The following is a 23,817-nucleotide window of genomic DNA, read 5'->3' as shown; positions in this document are numbered from 1 at the left end:
GAGGTGAAAGAATGGAATTAGAAAATTTGAGCAGAGGAAAGGTAGGAAATAATGTGGAAGTGGCATACACAGACAATGTGTCCTTTTTCCTTTCTTATTGTGCTGAAGGCATGTAAGAAGATTCTGTCAGTGCAGGAGAATGTAATTTAATAATAATAATAACAACAACAGCAACACAACAATAATGATGACTGGCTGACATTTATTGAGTTCTTTTATGTGCTAACCATTATGCTAAGGGTTTCGGGTGCATTGTTTTACTTAATTCTCATAAAACTCCATTACATATTTTATTTATTTATTTATTAAAAATATTTATTGAACATTGTGCTAGATACTCTGCTAGGTGCTAGGGATACAGTGATAAACAAAATTGTCATGGTCCCTATTCCTGAAGAGCTTATGGTATAGAAGGAAAAACAGACATTAAACAAATAAAAATAAATATTTAATGACACATGATAAATGACATGAAAGGTGTGACTGAATAATAGGGAGATCTACTTCAGATAGAGGGACCTGGGAAGGTCTCTCTTAGAAGGTGACATATGTAAGCTGACACCTAAAAATAACGAGGATCCAGGCAGGCAGAGGAAGGGCCTTGAGGCATATGTAAATAACTCTAACATAGAGTACTCTTTCCTCTAATAGGGGAGCTGATAGAAGATCAAGGAGGCTAAATAGAGACAGTGGAGGGAGAGTGATGCTAGCTGAGACTGGGATGGGCCAGACTATCCAAAACTATGTTATTGGGAAGTCTTGCAGGATTTTAGGCAGACAAGTGAAGGCTCTGATTTATATTAACAGTAATACTTTTGTTGTGTCGTGGAGAATGGATTGGAGGGAGCCAAGGGCAAATGTTGGGGAGAGTTGCTCAGAGTTTATTGCAGTATTCCAGGTTGATAGGATGATGGTTGTATATAGGATGGTGGTTGAAGATTTTGAGAAAAGTAGATAGGTCCACTAGTTGGAGGTAGAGTCCAAAGGGCCTGGTGATAGAGAAGCTGAAGCCAGCGATAACTCAGGTTCCTGTTTTGAATAACAGGGCTGAGGTACTGCTAGCCTCCTTTTTCAGTCTAGGAGACCAAAGCTCCAAGAGGTTAGGTAACATGTCCCAGGAGGTATATCTAGTAAATAATGTATGACGATTTGAGCATGGGCCTGTTCAACTCCAGAGACAACACATATAACCAATATAACTCTACTGCCTCCCAGTGAGTCACAATCCCGCTGCTCTCTAAAAGGAGAGAAGTGGTTGTCTTCTGAATTATAATCCCTCTGCCAACCATAACTCTATTTGCCAAAGAGAAAGTCAATATCCAGACATTTTTTTTTTACCCTTCCCCACTGGTAACCATAAGTTCATTCTCTAAGACTGTGAATCTGTTTCTGCTTTGTAAATAAGTTCCTTTGTATCATTTTTTTAGATTCCGCATATAAACAAGTTCATATGATATTTGTCTTTCTCTCTCTGACTTTCTTCACTTAGTATGATAATTTCCAGGTCCATCCATGTTGCTGCAAATGGCATATCTCATTCTTTTTAGTGGCTGAGTAATATTCCATTGTATATATGTACCACATCTTTATCCATTCATCTGCTGATGGACATTTACATTGCTTCCATGTCTTGGTTATTGAAAACAGTGCTGCAATGAACATTGCGGTGCATGTATCCTTTCAGACCATGTTTTTCTCCAGATATATGCCCAGGAGTGGGATTGTTGGATCACATGGTAGCTCTATTTTTAGTTGTTGTTGTATTTTTATCTTTTAAATTTATTTACATTGATTGATTGATTGATTGATTATTTTTGGCTGCATTGTGTCTTCATTGCTGTGCACAGGCTTTCTCTAGTTGCAGAGAGCAGGGGTTACTCTTCATTGTGGAGCACAGGCTCTGGCAGCATGGGCGTCAGTAGTTGTGGCAGGCAGGCTCAGTAGTTGTGACTTGTGGGCTCTAGAGCACAGGCTCAGTAGTTGTGGTGCACAGGCTCAGTAGTTGCTCCGTGACATGTGGGATCTTCAAAGACCAGGGCTCGAACCCGTGTCCCCTGTATCGGCAGGCAGATTGTTTACCACTGTGCCACCAGGGCAGTCCCTATTTTTAGTTTTTAAAGGAACCTCCTTACTGTTCTCCATAGTGGCTGTATCAATTTACATTCCCACCAACAGTGCAGGAGGGTTCCCTTTTCTCCACACCATCTCCAGTATTTATTGTTTGTGGATATTTTTTTACAGACTTTATTTTTTATTTTTATTTTTTAAAAATTATTTATTTATTTATTTAATTTTATTTATTTTTGTCTGCATTGGGTCTTCGTTGCTGCATGCGGGCTTTTCTCTAGTTGCGGCAAGTGGGGGCTACTCTTCATTGTGGTGCGTGGGCTTATTGCTGTGGCTTCTCTTGTTGAGGATCATGGGCTCTAGGTGCATGGGCTTCAGTAGTTGTGGCTCACGGGCTTAGTTGCTCCGTGGCATGTGGGATCTTCCTGGACCAGGGTTGGAACCCTTACCTCCTGCATTGGCAGGCGGATTCTTAATGACTGTGCCACCAGGGAAGCCCATTTGTGGATTTTTTGATGATGGCCATTCTGACTGGTGTGAGGGGACATCTCACTGTATTTTCGATTTGCATTTCTCTAATAATTAACGATGTTGAGCATCTTTTCATGTGCCTGTTGGCCATCTGTATGTCTTCTTTGGAGAAATGTCTATTTAGGTCTTCTGCCCATTTTTGGATTGGGTTGTGTTTTTTTGATATCGAGCTGCATGAGCTGTTTGTAAATTTTGGAGACTAATCTCGTTTGTCACATTGTTTGAAAATATTTTCTCCCATTGTGTGGGTTGTCTTCATTTTGCTTATGGTTCCCTTTGATGTGCAAAAGCTTTTGAGTTTAATTAGGTCCCATTTGTTTATTTTTGTTTTTATTTCCATTACCCTGGGAGACAGATCGAAAAAAATATTGCTGCAATTTATGTCAAAGAGGGTTCTACCTATGTTTTCCGCTATGAGTTTTATAGTACCTGGTCTTATATTTAGGTCTTTAATCCATTTGGAGTTTATTTTTGTGTATGGTGTTAAAGAATAATCTAATTTCATTTTTTTTTTTACTTATATGTGGAATGTTTTCTCTTTTTTAACATCTTTATTGGAGTATAATTGCTTTAAAATGGAGTGTTAGTTTCTGCTGTATAACAAAATGAATCAGCTATACATATACATACATCCCCATATCTCCTCCCTCTTGCATCTCCCTCCCACCCTCCATATCCCACCCCTCTAGGTGGTCACAAAGCATGGAGCTGATCTCCCTGTGCTATGAGGATGCTTCCTACTAGCTATCTATTTTACATTTGGTAGTATATATAAGTGCATGCTACTCTCTCACTTCGTCCCAGCTTACCCTTCCCACTCCACGTGTCCTCAAGTCCATACTCTATGTCTGCATCTTTATTCCTGTCCTGCCCCTAGGTTCTTTTTTCATGATTTTTTTTTTTTAGATTCCCTATATATGTGTTAGCATATGGTATTTGTTTTTCTCTTTCTGACTTATTTCACTCTGTATGACAGACTCTAGGTCCATCCACCTCACTACAAATAACTCAATTTCATTTCTTTTTACTGCTGAGCAATATTCCATTGTGTATATGTGCCACATCTTCTTTAACCATTCATCTGTCGATGCACACTTAGGTTACTTCCATGTCCTGGCTATTGTAAATAGTGCCGCAGTGAACATTGTGGTACGTGACTCTTTTTGTTTATTTTATTTTATTTTTTTTAAACATCTTTATTGGAGTATAATTGCTTTACAATGGTGTGTTAATTTCTGCTTTATAACAAAGTGAATTAGCTTTCCATATACATGACTCTTTTTGAATTATGATTTTCTCAGGGTATATGCCCAGTAGTGGGATTGCTGGGTCATATGGTAGTTCTATTTTTAGTTTTTTAAGGAACCTCCATACTGGTCTCCATAGTGGCTATATCAGTTTACATTTCTACCAACAGTGCAAGAGGGTTCCCTTTTCTCCACACCCTCTCCAGCATTTACTGTTTGTAGATTTTTTGATGATGGCCATTCTGACTGCTGTGAGGTTATACCTCACTGTAGATTTGATTTGCATTTCTCTAATGATTAATGATGTTGAGCATCCTTTGATATGTTTGTTGGCAATCTGTATATCTTCTTTGGAGGAATGTCTATTTAGGTCTTCTGCCCATTTTTAGATTGGGTTGTTTGTTTTTTCAATATTGAGCTGCATGAGCTGCTTGTATATTTTGGAGATTAATCCTTTGTCACTTGCTTCATTTGCAAATATTTTCTCCCATTGTGAAGGTTGTCTTTTCATCATTTTTGTGGTTTCCTTTGCTGTGCAAAAGCTTTTAAGTTTCATTAGGTCCCATTTGTTTATTTTTGTTTTTATTTCCATTTCTATAGGAGGAGGGTCAAAAGGATCTTGCTGTGATTTATTTCATAGAGTGTTCTGCCTATGTTTTCCCCTAAGAGTTTGATAGTGTCTGGCCTTACATTTAGGTCTTTAATCCATTTTGAGTTTATTTTTGTGTATGGTGTTAGGGAGTGTTCTAATTTCATTCTTTTTCATGTAGCTGTCCAGTTTTCCTAGCACCACTTATTAAAGAGGCTGTCTTTTCTCCATTGTACATTCTTGCCTCCTTTATCAAAAACAAGGTGACCATATGTGCGTGGGTTTATCTCTGGGCTTTCTTTCCTGTTCCATTGATCTATATTTCTGTTTTTGTGCCAGTACCATATTGTCTTGATTACTGCAGCTTTGTAGTCTGAAATCCGGGGGCCTGATTCCTCCAGCTCCATTTTTCTTTCTCAAGATTGCTTTTGCTATTCGGGATCTCTCGTGTTTCCATACAAATTGTGCAATTTTTTGTAGTAGTTTTGTGAAAAATGCCATTGGTAGTTTGATAGGGATTGCATTGAGTCTATAGATTGCTTTAGGTAGTATAGTCATTTTCAGAGTATTGATTCTTCCAATCCAAGAACATGGTATATCTCTCCATCTGTTTGTATCATCTTTAATTTCTTTCATCAGTGTCTTATAGTTTTCTGCATACAGGTCTTTTGTCTCCTTAAGTAGCTTTATTCCTAGGTATTTTATTCTTTTTGCTGCAATGGTAAATGGGAGTGTTTCCTTTATTTCTCTTTCAGATTTTTCATCATTAGTGTATAGGAATGCAAGAGATTTCTGTGCATTAATTCTTACCCTGCTACTCTACCAAATTAATTGATTAGCTCTAGTAATTTTCTGGTAACATATTTAGGATTCTCTATGTATAGTATCATGTCATCTGCAAACAGTGACAGCTTTACTTCTTCATTTCCGATTTGGATTCCTTTGATTTCTTTTTCTTTTCTGATTGCTGTGGCTAAAACTTCCAAAACTATGTTGAATAATAGTGGTGAGAGTGGGCAACCTTGTCTTGTTCCTGATCTTAGTGGAAATGGTTTCAGTTTTTCACCATTGAGAAAGATGTTGGCTGTGGGTTTGTCATATATGGCCTTTATTATGTTGAGGTAGTTTCCCTCTATGTCTACTTTCTGGAGGGTTTTTTATCATAAATGGGTGTTGAATTTTGTTAAAAGCTTTTTCTGCATCTACTGAGATTATCATATGGTTTTTATCCTTCAATTTGTTAATATGGTGTATCACATTAATTGATTCGCATATACTGAAGAATCCTTGCATCCCTGGGATAAACCCCACTTGATCATGGTGTATGATCCTTCTAATGTGCTGTTGGATTCTGTTTGCTAGTATTTCATTGAGAATTTTTGCAGCTATGTTTATCAGAGATATTGGCCAGTAGTTTTCCTTTTTTGTGACATATTTGTTTGGTTTTGGTATCAGGGTGATGGTGGCCTTGTAGAATGAGTTCAGCAGTGTTCCTCCTTCTGCTATATTTTGGAAGAGTTTGAGAAGGATAGGTGTTAGCTCTTCTCTAAATGTTTGATAGAATTCGTCTGTGAAGCCATCTGGTCCTGGGCTTTTGTTTGTTGGAAGATTTTTAATCACAGTTTCAATTTCAGTGCTTGTGATTGGTCTGTTCATATTTTCTATTTCTTCATGGTTCAGCCTCGGAAGGTTGTGCATGTCTAAGAATTTGTCCATTTCTTCCAGGTTGTCCATTTTATTGACATATAGTTGCTTGTAGTAATCTCTCATGATGCTTTGTGTTTCTGCAGTGTTTGTTGTTACTTCTCCTTTTCATTTCAAATTCTGTTGATTTGAGTCTTCTCCTTTGTCTTCTGATGAGTCTGGTTAATGGTTTATCAATTTTGTTTATCTTCTCAAAGAACCAGCTTTTAGTTTTATTGATCTTTGCTACTGTTTCCTTCATTTCTTTTTCATTTATTTCTGATCTGATCTTTATGATTTCTTTCCTTCTGCTAATTTTGGGTTTTTTTGTTTGTTTGTTCTTGTTCTTCTTTCTCTAATTGCTTTTGGTGTAAGGTTAGGTTGTTTATTTGAGATGTTTCTTGTTTCTTGAGGTAGGCTTGTATTGCTATAAACTTCCCTGGTAGAACTGCTTTTGCTACATCCCATAGGTTTTGGGTGGTCGTGTAGTCATTGTCATTTGTTTCTAGGTATTTTTCGATTTCCATTTTGATTTCTCCAATAATCTCTTGGTTATTTAGTAGTGTTTTGTTTAGCCTACATGTGTTTGTATTTTTTACAGTTTTTTCCCTGTAATTGATATCTTCTCATAGCACTGTGGTTGAAAAAGATACATGATACGATATCAATTTTCTTAAATTTACCAAGGCTTGATATGTGACCCAAGATATGGTCTATCCTGGAGAATGTTCCATGAGCACTTGAGAAGAAAATATATTGTGTTGTTTTTGGATGGAATGTCCTATAAATATCAGTTAAGTCCATCTTGTTTAATGTGTCATTTAAAGCTTTTGTTTCCTTATTTATTTTCATTTTGTTTTATTTGTCCATTGGTGAAAGTGGGGTGTTAAAGTCCCCTACTATGATTGTTGTACTGTCGATTTCCCCTTTTATGGCTGTTAGCATTTGCCTTATGTATTGAGGTGCTCCTATGTTGAGTGCATAAATATTTACAATTGTTATATCTTCTTCTTGGATTGATCCCTTGATCATTATATAGTGTCCTTCTTTGTCTCTTGTAATATTCTATTTTGTCTGCGATGAGAATTGCTACTCCAGCTTTCTTTTGATTTCCATTTGCTTGCAATGTCTTTTTCGTCCCCTCACTTTCAGTCTGTAGTTGTCCCTAGGTCTGAAGTGGGTCTCTTGTAGACAACATATGTATGGGTCTTGTTTTTGTATCCCTTCATCCAGTCTATGTCTGTTGGAGCATTTAATCCATTTACATTTAAAGTAATTATTGATATGTATGTTCCTATTACCATTTTCTTAATAGTTTTGGGTTTGTTTTTGTAGGTCTTTTCCTTCTCTTGTGTTTCCTGCCTAGAGAAGTTCCTTTAGCATTTGTTGTAAAGCTGGTTTGGTGGTGCTGAATTCTCTTAACTTTTGCTTATCTGTAAAGGTTTTATTTTCTCCATTGAATGTGAATGAGATCCTTGCTGGGTAGAGTAATCTTGGTTGTAGGTTTTTCCCTTTCATCACTTTAAATATGTCCTACCCCTCCCTTCTGGCTTGAAGAATTTCTGCTGAAAAATCAGCTGTTAACCTTACAGGAATTCCCGTGTATGTTATTTTTTGCTTTTCTCTTCCTGTTTTTAATATTTTTTCTTTGTATTTAATTTTTGATAGTTTGCTTAATATGTGTCTTGGTGTGTTTCCCTTTGGGTTTACCCTGTATGGTGCTCTCTGCTGTATGGATTTGATTGACTATTTCCCTTCCCATCTTGGGGAAGTTTTTGACTATAATCTCTTCAAATATTTTCTCAGACCCTTTCTTTTTGTCTTCTTTTTCTGGGACCCCTATAATTCGAATGTTGGTGCATTTAATGTTGTCCCAGTGCTCTCTGAGACTGTCCTCAATTCTTTTCATTCTTTTTTCTTTATTTTGCTTCCTGGCAGTTAATTCCACCATTTTATCTTCCAGGTCACTCATCCATTCTTATGCCTCAGTTATTCTGCTATTCATTCCTTCTAGAGTATTTTTAATGTTAGTAATTGTGTTGTTCATCACTGTTTGTTTGCTTCTAGATCCTTGTTAAATATTTCTTGTATTTTCTCCATTCTGTGTCTGAGATTTTGGATTATGTTTACTATCATTACTCTGAGTTCTTTTTCAGGTAGGTTGTCTATTTCATCTTCATTTATGTGGTCTTATAGCTTTTTACCTTGCTCCTTCATCTGTAACATAATTTTTTGTTGTTTCTTTTGTTTTTGGAGGGTGGTGCTGTGTTCCTGTCTTACTGGTTGTATGGCCTGAGATGTCCAGCACTGGATTTTACAGGCAGTTGGATAGAGCCGGATCTTGGTGCTGAGATAAGAACCTCCAGAAGTTCTCACTCCTATTGATATTCCCTGGGATTTGACATTCTCTGTTAGTCCAGCTATTTGGTCTTGGAACTCCCACCACAGGAGCACAGGCCTGACCTCTGGCCTTGGAACCAAGATCCCGTAAGCTTCATGACACGGTTAAAAAAAAAAAAAAAAAAAAGAAAGAAAGAAAGAAAGAAAGATAAAAAGGAGCAGTACAATATCAAAGATTAAAAACCAAAATAAAATTAGAAAGATAAAATATATATTAGGAAAAAATAAAAGTTTAATTGAAACAATTGCAACAAGGTAAAATAAAACCACAACAGAAAAAAGAAAAAAAGAAAAAAAAAAAAAAGCGTGGTGGAGGGCAACAAGCCAAAAGGAGAGAACAATAACAAAGTATAAAGAATAAAATAAAATTAGAAAAATAAAAGATTTATTAGGAAAAATGAAAATATAAAAATCAACAACAATGAATCAACAAGGTAAAACAGAACACCAATCTAAAAGAGGAAAAAAGAAAAAAAAACAGCCTTGTCTATGGGGGTGGAGTTTAGGTGGTGGTGGAACTTAGGCAGGGGTGGGGTTTAGGGTGGGGTGGGATCTAGGCAGGTATGGGCATGACGTTTGCGTGTGAGCTGGGGCCTAGGCTCAGGACCCACATAGCTGGCAAAGGTCCTGGGGGCGGGGCCTAGGCTGGGCGATGTTCAAGCGTGGGGCAGGGCCTCTGCTTAGGACCTGCGTGGAAGGGAAGAGGCAACACGTAGAAAGGAGGGCCTCTGGAGTGTGGAGTTCCGGAGTTTGGAGATAGGGCCCTGAGTGAGGGTGTGTGGATAGTGTTTAGGCCCAGTGCATTGGAGGGGGTCTCAGAGGGGTCTCTGAGTGTAGAGGTAGAGCCCTGGGTGGGGGTGTAGGAACAGGGCTTGGGCTCTGCGGGGCAGGAGGGAGACTCCAAGGGCAGAGGATTAGACCAGAGAACCCAACAGGCTCTCCAGTGCCTAAGTGGACAGGGAAAGCACTGGCCACATTCCCTTCCATTCTTTTGCACCCCTCCCCCACTGTCACCTCCAGGGTCTCCCCTGTAGCCACTGGACCCCTAACCATGGGTGGGTCCCGCTAGGTGTAGGAACTCCTCCCTTCCACCAGCCAACCCTCAGGGGTGCCGGTCCTGGAGGTCTGGTCTTTACTTTTGCTCCCCCTTCCCTCCTTCCCTCTCCCTCAGACCCGTGTGGCTGGAGGGTCCCTAGGTGGGCAGAGGATCAGGCCCAGGATCTCAGCAGGTTTCTGGGGGCCCAAGTGGGAAGGAGAAACCTGGCCACGCTCCCTGTTGATCCTCTGCCCTCCCAGTGGTTCCCCAATTTCCCCCTTCAAGCGTGGGATCCCTTCCCCTCCTCCAGCCACCCCTCAGGGGCGCCAGTCCCCTCTGACCTCCACTTCTTCTACCCCTTCACTCCCCCCACACCCTACCTGGTTGCTGGGGGTTCCTCCTGTCCCCTTAGATGTTCATGGTCCCCTACCAGTGCCCAGTAGGTGCCCTAGCTGTGAGAAGACGTGAATTCCGCATCCTCCTAGTACGCCATCTTGACTCCACCCCCTTATCATATGGTTTTTATTCTTCAATTTGTTGATGTGGTGTATCACACTGATTGATTTGCAGATATTGAAATTGATCAACTAATATTGATCATGGTGTATGATCCTTTTAATGTATTGTTAGATTCAGATTGCTAGTATTTTGTTGAGGATTTTTTCAAGCATGGTATCTGATGTATGTTTTCACTTGGAGCTGATTAGAAATTGTTATTTGGGTCATATGCTGGAGATGATGTTATTCCTTAAATGTTTGACCTAGGTAAGCAGATTCAAGTCTGATAATCCTAGATATTCAAATTCTGTTGTCAGCCAGAAACCAAGCTCTGTTCTCTCTCATAGGATTAGGAGAAGATGTGTCGTTTCTGAATTCCTTTGAAGACTTTCAGCAACTTACATGACATTGTGAAGGGCAGTTGTCCTGGAATAGATGGGCTTTCTGTAATGGAAAAAAGAGAAAAATAAAGTAGGTCAATAGGGACTAGAGCATCAGGCCACTCCTCATGGATATAGAGGTGGTTTGGAGAGCACTAACAGGCAGAAAAGGATATTGACAGCATAAGCAGGATTAAATTTAAAAAACAAGTAGGTTAAAAACTCAGTTATGTGTGGTGATCCTAATACAAAATAGCTTCTTGGATATGTTTTGGAGCTGTCCTGAGACTTTCTGTATCCTGCTGGTATTTGTGCATCTGTAAAATGGCCCCTTTACTTTTACTATATTTGCAAAGTCATAGGTCTGAGAAGAGAGGTAAGAATGTAAAAAGAGGTGTCAATCATAGGCTTACCTCTCTGGACTGTTGAACTTCAGAGTAAATTGTGGTGGAGTCATTGTTTTTCACAGGTTTTGGGATTTCCATTTCCTGTAAAACACAATCATACCAATTTGGCTCACATAAAGAGAAATGTACTCATGCACAGATACAGTAAGTCCCCTACCTATGAGACTTCAAGTTGTGATATTTCAAAGATGTGAACATGTGTTTGCATGTCCAATCACGTAAGTTAGTTCATGTGTCTGGTGTACATTGTCATGTCAAGTGGTTGTGTACTTGACAACAAAGTAAGTACACAAGCTTTTGTGTATTTACTTTGTGTAGCTTACTAATGAAGACCTGATAGAATTGGAGGCTCGAAGAGAGACAAGAGGAAGAAGAAGTAATTGAAGAACTGAAGAGATTCATGATACAGGAAATGGCAAGGGGATTTTCTTTATTTGAGGAGGCACTGTTAGTTTTTGAGGCACAGGACCCAAATATAGAACAGTACATGAAGGTTGCAGCAGCCGTTCAGAATGCGATCCAGTGCTACTGTGTCATCTATGGTGAGAAAAAAAAAAAAGCTACTACCCAGACATCACAGGATCATTTTTTCAAGAGAATAGATGAAATTGAATGCAGCAAGGAACCAGAACCTGTGCCATCAACGTCAGGCATGGGTGAAATTGCAGCTTGCCCTCCACCTCCTATTGCAGGAGATCCTTCAGCTCTGCCATCTCCCATGTCCTCTTCCTCTGCCAGTCAATAACTCTTCTTGCCTGTTCACTCGATGCCAGCCCCTGTATGCCAGCTCTTGTACCATATTACTGTACTTTTCAAGGTACTGTACTGTAAGATTAAAAATGTTTTCTTTATTTTTTGTTTGTTTTTTATGTATTATTTGTGTGAAAAGTATTATAAACTTATTACAGTACAGTACTATATAGCTGATTGTGTTAGTTGGGTATCTAGGCTACCTTTGTTGGACTTAAGAACAAATTGGACTTACGAGCACGCTCTCGGAACGGAACTCATTCGTATGTAAAGGACTTACTGTATATTCTTGGGAAAGGCAGTGTGACAAAAGAGGGATGATGTCAAAGTTCTTCAGGAGGAAGGCTAGGGAGTGTTTAGCAAGAGAAGCTGGAAACAAAGCACCACTAGCTCTTAAACCTGTGAAGGATTAGTCACCTTTCCTGAGCCCCAAACAGAAGCACAACACTCCAGCAAACCGGTGGGCTCAAGAACCAGAGAGAGACAGAAGGGCGACCTTGTTGGCAGGTGGTGTGAAGGAAAGAAAGCATTCTTGTCCTGCATCCAACTCTACACTCCTTCCTCCATTTTTAGGAACTAACCTACACACCAGATGGTTATTGTATTACATCTTGTGTCTCAGATCTTTACTACCTATAACTGGAGTTATTGCCTGCTTCATTTTGCCCCTGTGATTCTATTTGCCTGGTCTTCATGTCATTGGGGTTCTCCTCAAGCATGGGGAACTGGTAGAGCAGGAATATCTTGTCTTAAGAATGTCTCTGCTTGGAATAAAAAGTCCGGCAGTAACAGAAGTCCCCCATGCTCATAGTTTTTGGCATTTTAAATTAATTAAGGTATATTTGGGGTGTTATCAAAACCTCTGAAACTCTTCAAAGTACCATGTTTTGCTAAGAAAAAGTTAACAAACTTGCCGGAGAGTTTCTTGTTTTGTTGAGAGTAATTCATCTTGTCTTCAAGAGGAAATTGGAAAGGCAATTGAAATATCTGAAATGAGAGCACTTCTTATTGTTTGCTAGCTTCAGAGTCTACTTTGCAAACATCTGTGAGGGGCTTTGTGAAGGGAGACTTGCTTGTGGAATCCAAGATTTCTAGCCAGACCATTGTTTCCATCTACTGAAGAATGCTGGCTCTCTTGGCTTATTTTTCAGAAGACATGGAAAATGGCCTCCCAGGATGTTTAGTGTTATTTAGAAATGTACCACCTGCAGGTGCTTTATTTTGGGGTTGATGGGGAATTACTGATGCATGGCGAGGATTTCCTGATGCCTGACCAAGGCCATCCTGTTATGTTGCTAGAGGACAGGGGACGATTGAGGACTGCTCATGCCTTTAGTGTCCTCTACTGTTGAGGGATTGCAAATTCTTGCCCCTCTTTCCCTCTTTAGAGACTCTTCTGAGCTCCCCTATTTCCCCTACATCCAGGATGAGAAGCCCCCTGATACAGAACCGTGTCTTCTGGGGGCTCTCAAACTTAAATGAACTCTGATCCATCCAGCAAGTATTTACTGAGCATCATGCTAAGACGTAGGAGAAGAGAGAGGGAGACATAATTTTCACTTCCAGGCAGCTTGTAATTAAGCTGAAGGGACAAGACTTACTGATGCATTAAGCAGTTAGATTAAGCAATGTAAAGCAGGGTATGAGTCAACATTCTACTGAGGTATGAGCAGTGAGGTCTAGAAAGGTCCTGCACATAACTCTGCAGTTCTTGTCGCTGCCTTTGCCTCTCCTTAATGGTGTATGTCATTTGGATTTAGAAAAGTTTGGTGACAAGGTCATATATAATGATGGTAAGAGTAATGACCATGAAGGAGTATAAACCTGAAAGTACTCACCCTGTTTGAATGGGTGACCTGAGCATACACAGTGTTCCCTGGAGAGAAGGAAGCATACTCTAAGTTCCTCACAGTCTCTGCTGTTAACACAGGAAGGCACAGTCAGTAGCTGAAGGACTCTGGTTTGCTCTCCCAGGACCTTGTCTACCCCAGGCCATTCTCTGACCCCAGAGAGGCAGTTGTTCAAAGCATGGCCCTTCCTTAGGGTTCATTCATTTTTGACAGTCTTTGGAGTTCTGGGTTGAACCAGAACATTCTCAGCCATGTGATCTATTTCTGACCTCATCTCCTCAGGGGCACATGGTCTTGAGCTATCCTAAAGCCTCAGAGTCTCCCTCTGGCTTCACAGGAAGGGAAGCTTCTGGGACCAAATAGCACTGCCTACACAGGAGCTAGAGAACCTCACTGGTGAGCATAATGGAGCCAGATTATTTCACATATATAATACTATTAAACTTTTCAGAGCTCCTTAGAGTGGGTTTGATTATACTAGAGATGAGGAACTGGAGGCTCAGAAAGTTTTACAGACTTGGTGCAAACTCACACAGGAAGTGATCAGACAAGAATTTGAATGCATGCCTTCTGACTCCAAACCTCATGTCGGGTCCTCCACGCATGAAATCATGTATCTCTCACCCATGAAATGAGACTCAATGCCAATCTGAGTCCAGAGCCTGTGTTTCTGTGTCTATATCATACTTTCTTTTTTGACTGTGTCCACTCAATGCCCAAACCCCGGCTGAAGAGAGTGATGGGATCAGGCAATTTGTCTTTGGGCATTTGATGCTGTAATTCTGTCTTTACCTTGCACCTCCTGTTGATAATGGACAAGTCATGAGTCCTTTCACTGGTGCTTAATCTCTCCATTGGCAGAGTGGGGAATGACCCTAATCCTACCCCAAGAAATTGCATGAGTGACCGGTTTGCATTCTTGTAAGGGACCCTGTAAGTCGCACAGGGGACAAACTTGCACAGTTCCAGGTCTTACCCCTTGCACCATCTGGCCCATCTGAATAATGACATTCTGACTCCCTCCTCTCTCATTATCTGACCGCCCCCCTTTCCTTTTCCACTTGGTTCTTCCCATCTGTTTTATGATTGGGAGTTAAGAGTCTGGACGCTTACCAGGACACTGGGTTTGCTGAGTAGAGAATTGAAAGAAACCTGAAAAATAAAATCAGGGAAATTGAAATCTGTGACTATAGTGAGAGAAGCCTTCCACCCCCTACCCCTAGAGGTGTCTCTCTAGAGAGTGTGGTGGAAGGGGACCCGAAAGGGAAGGGCAGGCAGGCCCTGAGACTGGGTCCTGCATTTTCCAGTAAGACACTTTTCTAGGAGATTAGCACATGTGTATTCACAACCCAGGTGTTGTCCCAGTGGACCAGCTGAGCCAGGGTTTTCATCCTCCCTCCCTTTATCTATCTTCTACAAGACAGAGTCTTGTGGAGGTCCCAAACGCTAAGTCTCTGGAACCTTGGAGAAGAGACAGTAAGTAGGAAGAAAGGAAACCTATTTTTTTCCTGCAAACAAATAACGACACGATGATGACTACGACTATACATATTGAAGGAACTGCCACTACAATCCACATGGTATCCAGGTGTTCATTTTTTTCATTAGTAACACCTAAAAAGAAAAAAAAAGAAGTTGCACTTGAGACACATTGAGTGAGGCCCAGAGTGGTTTTTTAGAGCCTCTACTGCATCTCTTCTAGACCATCTTTGGGGGTTGGGTGGGTTCATCTATACCCAGAGGCTCTGGGGGTCTGAGCAGGCTTTCTGGGAGTGGGAGTCCATTTAGGCAGACAGGGCATGGTGGAGCCTGGTAGAGCCAGTGGGAGGAAGCAATCCTGACTTCCCAAGGACTTTGCTCTTGGGCTCTGAGTGGGCTGGAGAAAGGGTTGGTGGAGGGGGAGGGAGAAAGGAGAGACCTCTGGGGGAGTGAGAGGCATGGAGCCCCTGGGGATGTCTGTCCCTTCCCAGTGTCACTTGGCTGTCTCCTACTGGGCCGCTGTTTTAGGAATCATAAAGAGCACGAGAGACACCCCACACCCCACAGCCACTCAAAGCTCTCAGAGAGACCTGAGACAGACTTACTTTTGCAAAGACTCTGGACAGAGACAGAGGAGGATGAATTGCTGACAGGATTCTCAGCTATGCAGGTGTAGGTCTCTTCATCGAAACTCTTGGGGTCCCAGGAGATAGTGAGGTTTGCTTCACTTTGAAGTGTGTTTCCTGAGACCTGCCACCTGAATAAGATGTTATCATTTGGATTCTCCACAGAGCAGGTCAGGTGGATCTCACAGGTCCTATTTTTAGACCATTTGGTGTGAGGGACAACTTGTAAGTTCCTCAGTCGTCCTGTGTGCAGAGAAGAGGCCTGTATTAAGGACAAATGGCTTGGCTCAGCCCTCTGTGAAAAATATCTCTCACCTCGATGTTTCTGTATTCCACCTGGCACTGCTGTGTACTCTGTAAATAACTCTGCATGTACTGCCTAGTTGATGATATCAAGGTCTGGGGTGACCAAATTATAAGGGACATCAGTATGAGACAGAATAGGCAGTGGGAGAGAGGGAAGGGAAAGACTGGGGTTGTCGCCAACTAGTCGGGTGATTTTGAGCTGATCACTTTAACTTTTGGAGCTCCAGTTTATTCCTGGGGGTCCTTCTAGCCCTTGTTCACTGCCCCTCATGTAAAGATAATTTGGAGACTAAGCTAAGGGCCAGCCCTACCTTAACCAGGTCAGAAACCAGAAGACCAGGCACACTTCTCCATTGTAAGAATTCCCTAGATGGGATGGAAGATAAAAGCTTAACACTCTCGGAGAACTGTATTTCCCACAAATCTGTGGGAATATTGGTTCTCACTGGAGCTGATGCTGGCTCAAATGATGACAAAGAGACCTTGATGTAGAGTGTCACCAAGTCAGAAAGGGAAATGTTGAGAACTAAAGAATTAAGAAAGGAAGAAGTGAAGAAACAGAGAGCAAGCATGAAATTCTGGGGAAGAAAGAAGTGCAATATATTTGAGACTACATATGTTGCAGAAATATCTGAGAGCAGAGACCAGAAAATATTACCTAGTAAGGTGTCAGTGGCTGTGAGTCAATGGGAACATGAAAGCAGTACAGAAAAGCCGTCTGACCTAGACTCTGCCCAAGGGTTGAAATAAAGGTGACCCAATAGAAACAGAATGACTCCAACTGTCTGATTAGAAGAGATTAAGTAATGCTTTAAGCCTAGCTGAGTAGGAGTGGTGGAACAATACCTTGCTATAACAGAATTTTCATGTCATGGCAAGAGTGTTGGATTTGGAGTTAGGAAGACCTAGGTTAGAATCATGGCTTTGTCATTTACTGGCTACATGGACAAATTTTAGTCTCTTCATGCCTAAGTTTCCTCATCTATAAAACTGGGCAATACCACTCTCACCACTATTATTCAACATAGTTTTGGAAGTGTTAGCCACAGCAATCAGAGAAGAAAAAGAAATCAAAGGAATCCAAATTGGAAAAGAAGAAGTAAAGCTGTCACTGTTTGCAGATGACATGATACTATACATAGAGAATCCTAAAGATGCTACCAGAAAACTACTAGAGCTGATCAATGAATTTGGTAAAGTAGCAGGATACAAAATTAATACACAGAAATCTCTTGCATTCCTATATACTAATGATGAAAAATCTGAAAGTGAAATTAAGAAAACACTCCGGTTTACCATTGCAACAAAAAGAATAAAATATCTAGGAATTAACCTACCTAAGGAGACAAAAGACCTGTATGCAGAAAATTATAGGACACTGATGAAAGAAATTAAAGATGATACAAATAGATGGAGAGATATACCATGTTCTTGGATTGGAAGAATCAACATTGTGAAAATGACTCTACTACCCAAAGCAATCTACAGAGTCAATGCAATCCCTATCAAACTACCACTGGCATTTTTCACAGAACTAGAACAAAAAATTTCACAATTTGTATGGAAACACAAAAGACCCTGAATAGCCAAAGCAATCTTGAGAACGAAAAATGGAGCTGGAGGAATCAGGCTCCCTGACTTCAGACTATATTACAAAGCTACAGTAATCAAGACAGTTTGGTACTGGTACAAAAACAGAAATATAGATCAATGGAACAGGATAGAAAGCCCAGAGATAAACCCACACACATATAGTCACCTTATCTTTGATAAAAGAGGCAAGAATATACAGTGGAGAAAAGACAGCCTCTTCAATAAGTGGTGCTGGGAAAATTGGACAGGTACATGTAAAAGTATGAAATTACAACACTCCCTGACACCATACACAAAAATAAACTCAAAATGGATTAAAGACCTAAGTGTAAGGCCAGACACTATCAAACTCTTAGAGGAAAACATAGGCAGAACACTCTATGACATAAATCACAGCAAGATCCTTTTTGACCCAGCTCCTAGAGAAATGGAAATAAAAACAAAAATAAACAAATGGGACCTAATGAAACTTAAAAGCTTTTGCACAGCAAAGGAAACCATAAACAAGACCAAAAGACAACCCTCAGAATGGGAGAAAATATTTGCAAATGAAGCAACTGACAAAGGATTAATCTCCAAAATTTACAAGCAGCTCATGCAGCTCAATAACAAAAAAACAAACAACCCAATCCAAAAATGGGCAGAAGACCTAAATAGACATTTCTCCAAAGAAGATATACAGATTGCCAACAGACACGTGAAAGAATGCTCAACATCATTAATCATTAGAGAAATGCAAATCAAAACTACAATGAGTTATCACCTCACACCGGTCAGAATGGCCATCATCAAAAAATCTACAAACAATAAATGCTGGAGAGGGTGTGGAGAAAAGGGAACACTCTTGCACTGTTGGTGGGAATGTAAATTGATACAGCCACTATGGAGAACAGTATGGAGGTTCCTTAAAAAACTAAAAATAGAACTACCATACGACCCAGCAATCCCACTACTGGGCATATACCCTGAGAAAACCATAATTCAAAAAGAGTCATGTACCAAAATGTTCCTTGCAGCTCTATTTACAATAGCCAGGACATGGAAGCAACCTAAGTGTCCATCAAGAGATGAATGGATAAAGAAGATGTGGCACATATATATACAATGAAATATTACTCAGCCATAAAAAGAAATGAAATGGAGGTATTTGTAATGAGGTGGATGGAGTTAGAGTCTGTCATACAGAGTGAAGTAAGTCAGAAAGAGAAAAACAAATACAGTATGCTAACACATATATATGGAATCTAAGGAAAAAAAAAAGTCATGAAGAACCTAGTGGCAAGATGGGAATAAAGGCACAGACCTACTAGAGAATGGACTTGAGGATATGGGGAGGGGGAGGGGTGAGATGTGACAGGGTGAGAGAGTGTCATGGACATATATACACTACCAAATGTAAAATAGATAGCTAGTGGGAAGCAGCTGCATAGCACAGGGAGATCAGCTCGGTGCTTTGTGACCACCTAGAGGGGTGGGATAGGGAGGGTGGGAGGGAGATGCAAGAGGGAAGAGATATGGGAACATATGTATATGTATAACTGATTCACTTTGTTATAAAGCAGAAACTAACACACCATTGTAAAGCAATTTTACTTCAATAAAGATGTTTAAAAAAAAACTGGGCAATAATACTTACTTCTTGGGTAATTATGAGGATTAAATGAGATAGCATGTAGCACAGAAATGGCAAATATTTGGCATGAATATTACATCTCCTTCAGCCAATGTCTGTTGCTGACCTCAAAAACCTATCTTGATATCTTTCTTCACTTGATGAATGTATAACTATTGACTTGACATTTCCACCTGGTTATAATGTGTATCTCCAACTCAACATGCTCAAAAAGACTCCTGTTTTTCTCTCCAAAACCTTCTCAATCTGCAACTTTCCCCATCTTAGTTGACAACAACTGCATCCTTCCAGTCATCCAAGCCAAAAGCCCTGGAGTCATCCCTGACTCATCTTTTCCTCTCATACTCCCACATCACAAAATCCTGGTGGCTTTACCTCTAAAATATATCCAGAATCCAACCACTTCTCACTACCTCGACTGCTCCCACTCTGGTCCAAGCCAGTATTACCTCTTGCTTAGATAGTTGCAATGGCTTCCTAATTGGTTCAGTGGCTTCCACCCTTGTCCAAAGAGATCCTTTAAATAAGTAAGTTAAATTATATTACTTTTCTGCAAAATCCTCCAATAGTTGTCTATTCCCCCAAAATAGAAGCCAAAGTCCTTGGGATGGCTCTCATAGCCTTAGAAGATATGGCCCCCTACTTCCTTACTGACCTCATTTCCTATTGTTCTCTCTTACTCTGCTCCTTGATGTTTGACCTTCTTTATATTCCTTGAGCTGCCAGACACAGGGAGTGCTTGTGCGGGATGGCTCTTCATCCAGATATCTGCATGGCTCACTCTTTACCTCCAACATGTCTTGGCTCTAATGTCATCTTCTCAAAGAGGCCTATTATGACCACTCCATTTAAAATTGACCACTGCTCTCTGGCATTTCTGATGCTCCTTATTCTGTTCTAATCTCTCTTTCTCCATAGCACTCGCAGCTTACTGTGTCATTTGTTTATATATTATGTGTACTGTTTATTATTGCTCCCATATTCCCTACCCAGAATGTCAGTTCCATGAGGGCAGGGATCTTTGTTTTGTTCACTGATGTATTTCAAGGGTCTAAAACAGTGTCTTGTATATTATCCCTGGTTAACAAATATTGTTGACTCAGTGAATAAACAACATGACTCTGATATCTTTCTTAACACTGAATCCTAGGAAGTTACTCCCAATTAAGTGATATTGGCCCATAAGATCAAATCTTTGCCATCCCTAGCCTAGTACATACAGAACAATTGACCAGTGTTTTTTTTAAAAAAAAAACCTATATAATTTATATCTTAAAATTCCTTTACACAATTGTAAAACATGTTGTTGTAGGTTACACATCTCTCTGTGTATGTGCCTTTGAAGGAGAGGTACTCCAAAAGGCCCTGAGACGGCATTGGCATTGGCATTCAGCCTCAGGAGTGTGGTTGTTGCAGAAGAAGTTGTGCTTGGTCACCTAAATAGTGACAGAAGAAACTTGTCTCAACAAGTGTAATGGAGCCTAGTACAGGGTCTAGGAGTCACAAGATTTAGGTTCTAATCTTAGCTCTGTCACTAACTGCTGTGCAATGCCATTGAATTGTTTTGTTGCTGGACCTCAGTCTAGCTCCAAATGCCATGCTTTTTACCACTAAGCTATAGTGCACACTTGCAGTCACATAGAATTGAAATATGTACTATTTTTCAGTCCATACACAATTAAACCCCATGATTTGACTCACTGAAGATCCTCAGATCATAACTGGTGAAAAGTGAAGAGGTCAGTGTGGTTATCTGGGCGCTGTAAGTTCCTGTGTCTGCCATCGTCAGGTTGCTGAGCTGCAAGGAGTAGGACTTGGTGACCTTCAATCGATTTTTCCGCTTTGGGTCAGTCACCCTGTTTAGTGCTTCATTTGGCTCTATGAAGATGATAGATTTTCCATCATGAAGCCAGGTGATGGACATGATCTTCTCTTCCACAGGAGACTTCAGGGTAAGTGTTACAGACTCCCCCACAACCCCGTTCACAATCAATGGGGTTGAGCTGGTTTGTGAAACTGTGTTCCCTGTGAACACAGAAAGGAAACTGCTATAATTCTCCCTGCCCTCCCCCTGCTCCCCACACCCTTTCTCCATACTCTTCCAGTCAGTTAGAGCTCTCTGATACTGAAGCCCAGAAATATGATGAAAAAGGAAAGGGTTAAGAGGAGTGTTGAAATGGGCAATCACAGAGGCTCCACCCCAGCAAAATGTCTGGCACTCTTGTTTAATGAGTAGTTGGTCCAGATGATCCTGGTCAGTCTAACCTCCCACACTAGCTGGTCACTCCTGGGTCATGGCCACACTATCTGACCCCAGCCTCTGAGTTATCTGGGCATGAGATAGAGAGGGACAACTATATCAACTCTCTGGCACAGACTTCAAAACCCACAAGTCTTTGCTGATGAAATATAATCAAAGCTCGACATTTATTAAATACCTACTGTGTTCAGTATAGTAGGTTTGTGAGATTTAGAGGACTAATAATAGGAATTTACAGTTCTTACACATTATTTCATTGGACACTGACAACAATTCTGTGAGGATGAATATTACCATCTCCATTTATAGACAAGGATCTGAGGCACAGAGTGGTTACCTAATTTTCCCAGGGTTACCTAGCTAAGGAATAACAGAGTCAAGATTCAGACCCAACTCCTTTGACTCTAACTACTTTGTGCTCTTTCCATGATACCAGAAGATATCTTTTCTTCTCCCAAAAGATTATTGTCTAGTAGTTGAGGAGATAAAAACTGATAAGCATAATAGTAATACATATAACTTCAAAGTAACATATAATGACTATACTCTCATGAGCCTATCTCAGAGCCATTAATATTCAAGCAAAAAACGTGAAATAGTCACAATCATTCTTAAAGAAGATGTTTCTTTACCATCCTTTGCCAAATTCCTAGCATTTATCATACCATTTTTAGCTCTCTGTTTACTTGTTTGTCCAGCTGACCATGCCTTAATTATCTTTATATCTCAGCACTGTGCCTGATACAAAGTAGGATCTGGAAATATTTGAGTGAATCAATGAATAACCATTACCACAACCTCAACCTTTTCAAGACTTCTTAATTCTCAGGAGAGGATCTGAGTAGGGGAGGAAATGTCTCTTGGGATCTTTGCACTCAGCTCCTGGGTGACCTCATATTTCCTCTCTTTTTCTCAAATTGTCATATGCATGCCCGTCACATGAACACTGCCATCAATTCCCCCTCTTTACTACATCTTTCCTATCAGCACTTTAACATGCCGATGTTTGTCATTTGACCCTTCTTCCCTCTTGGAATCACATGGGTGAATATCACAAGCAAAATCTTGAGTGAAAAAAGAAAATATAAATACAAATAGAATACAGTGGCATGCTTACATTTATTTAAAGTTAAAAAACAGGCAAAACAAATCTATTCTTTTAGAAGTCAAGATAGGGTTACCTTTGAGGAGGAGGGAAGGATAACATGTAGGAGTTAGCATAGAGGGGGTTTTCTGGGCTGCTGGTAATGTGCCATTTCTTAACCTGTGTCTGGATACACAGATTTATTCATTTTATGATCATTCATTGAGCTGACACTTAGGATTTGTAATTTTCTCTTTGTATGCTATATTTCAGTAAAAGAGGTTAAAACAACAAGAAAAAACAAAACAAAGCAATTACAATGGCCTATGAGGGCCAGAATGATCTGGTCATTTTTCTCTTTTTAGCCTAATTTCCTATAACTCTCCCCCTTGTTCCCTTTGCTCACACTATACTGGCCTGGTTATTCCTTGAACAGGCCAGAGTTGTACACTTGTAATTCCCTCTGCCTAGAATGCTCTTCCCCCAGGTGTCCACATGGCTCACTCTTTTGTCTCCATAAGGTCTTTAATGCAAACATTCCCTCTCAAGGAGGCCTTCTGTGACCACACTTTCCTCACCACAAGCCCTCACTCCTGTGTACTCACTGCCTTTGAATTTGTTTTTCTCTGTAATACTTACTTTCTACCATACTTTGCAATTTGCATATTTGTTTTTTTGTTCTTTTTCCCTTCTATAAGAATGTAAGCTCCATGAAAGCAAGGATTTTTTCTGTCTTGTTCACAGTGATGGACATTCTTGAACAGTGCTTGGCACATAGTAGGCACCCAATGAATATTGCTGAGTGAATGAGCACAGCTCCATCCCTTGTTTTGGAGGTTCTCTGCCCAGGATGTTTAGGACAAGTTTCTCTTTGTAAGGGGTCTCGGCATACCCTGTGGCCCAAGGACTCTCCAGGAGATGTTCTTCCTTCTCTAGCACAGACCTTTAAGTTTCCTTTGTTTTTATAGATTGAAATCATTCATTTATTTAACAGGCCATTCATTGTACTATTTGCTCAGCTCTATGCCAATTCAGTGAGTAAAAGCCTTAGAAATCATGGCATTCAGACCACATTTATTAGATTCCTTTTATGTACCAGTTTCTGGACTGAAGACTGAATATAGAAATGAATAAGACATTATCCGTCCTCTGGACTCACCGTGTGGTAGAGGAGTCTGACAGGTAAACATGTAGCTATGGTGTGGTGAGTTAGGCGTTGACCTAGGATAGGGTTTGCTTCTGCATTGCCCTCATACCACTAATTGCACCCTGCACACTCAATATCAAGTGTTTCTTTCTCTTAGATATAATTAAAATGTTCTTTTCCTCTATTTTTCGTAATCTTGAGGGTAGGGATTATTCTTATTATCTCTGTATTCCTAGCATTTAGCACAATTT

General features: G+C 40.3%; 1 protein-coding gene and 1 long non-coding RNA gene across 5 annotated transcripts in view; one reads left to right on the top strand and one right to left on the bottom strand.

Moving 5' to 3' along the window:
• Positions 1–23,817, top strand: part of LOC309639868 — a 423,467-nt gene that overhangs the window by 21,134 nt on the left and 378,516 nt on the right. The window lies entirely within an intron of this gene.
• SLAMF6 (SLAM family member 6) overlaps positions 3,759–23,817 on the bottom strand; it is a 39,185-nt gene continuing 19,126 nt past the window's right edge. For 2 of the 4 annotated variants that reach the window (XM_082476404.1, XM_082476407.1), the window contains exons 2-8: positions 20,777–21,100; positions 15,523–15,786; positions 14,936–15,052; positions 14,552–14,590; positions 13,427–13,506; positions 10,845–10,919; positions 3,759–10,495 (exon numbers count right to left, since the gene is read on the bottom strand). In XM_082476404.1, the coding sequence (XP_082332530.1) occupies positions 10,442–10,495; positions 10,845–10,919; positions 13,427–13,506; positions 14,552–14,590; positions 14,936–15,052; positions 15,523–15,786; positions 20,777–21,100 (953 nt within the window). In that variant the 3' untranslated portion in view covers positions 3,759–10,441. The other 2 variants (XM_082476406.1, XM_082476405.1) reach the window with 2 other exon arrangements.

This window comes from Balaenoptera physalus (genome assembly GCF_965194825.1).
Source record: "Balaenoptera physalus genome assembly, chromosome: 1".
In the NCBI taxonomy this organism is placed as follows: Eukaryota; Metazoa; Chordata; class Mammalia; order Artiodactyla; family Balaenopteridae; genus Balaenoptera; species Balaenoptera physalus.
Note: the sequence above shows the minus strand (reverse complement) of the source record. Positions and strands in the feature narration are given on the sequence as shown.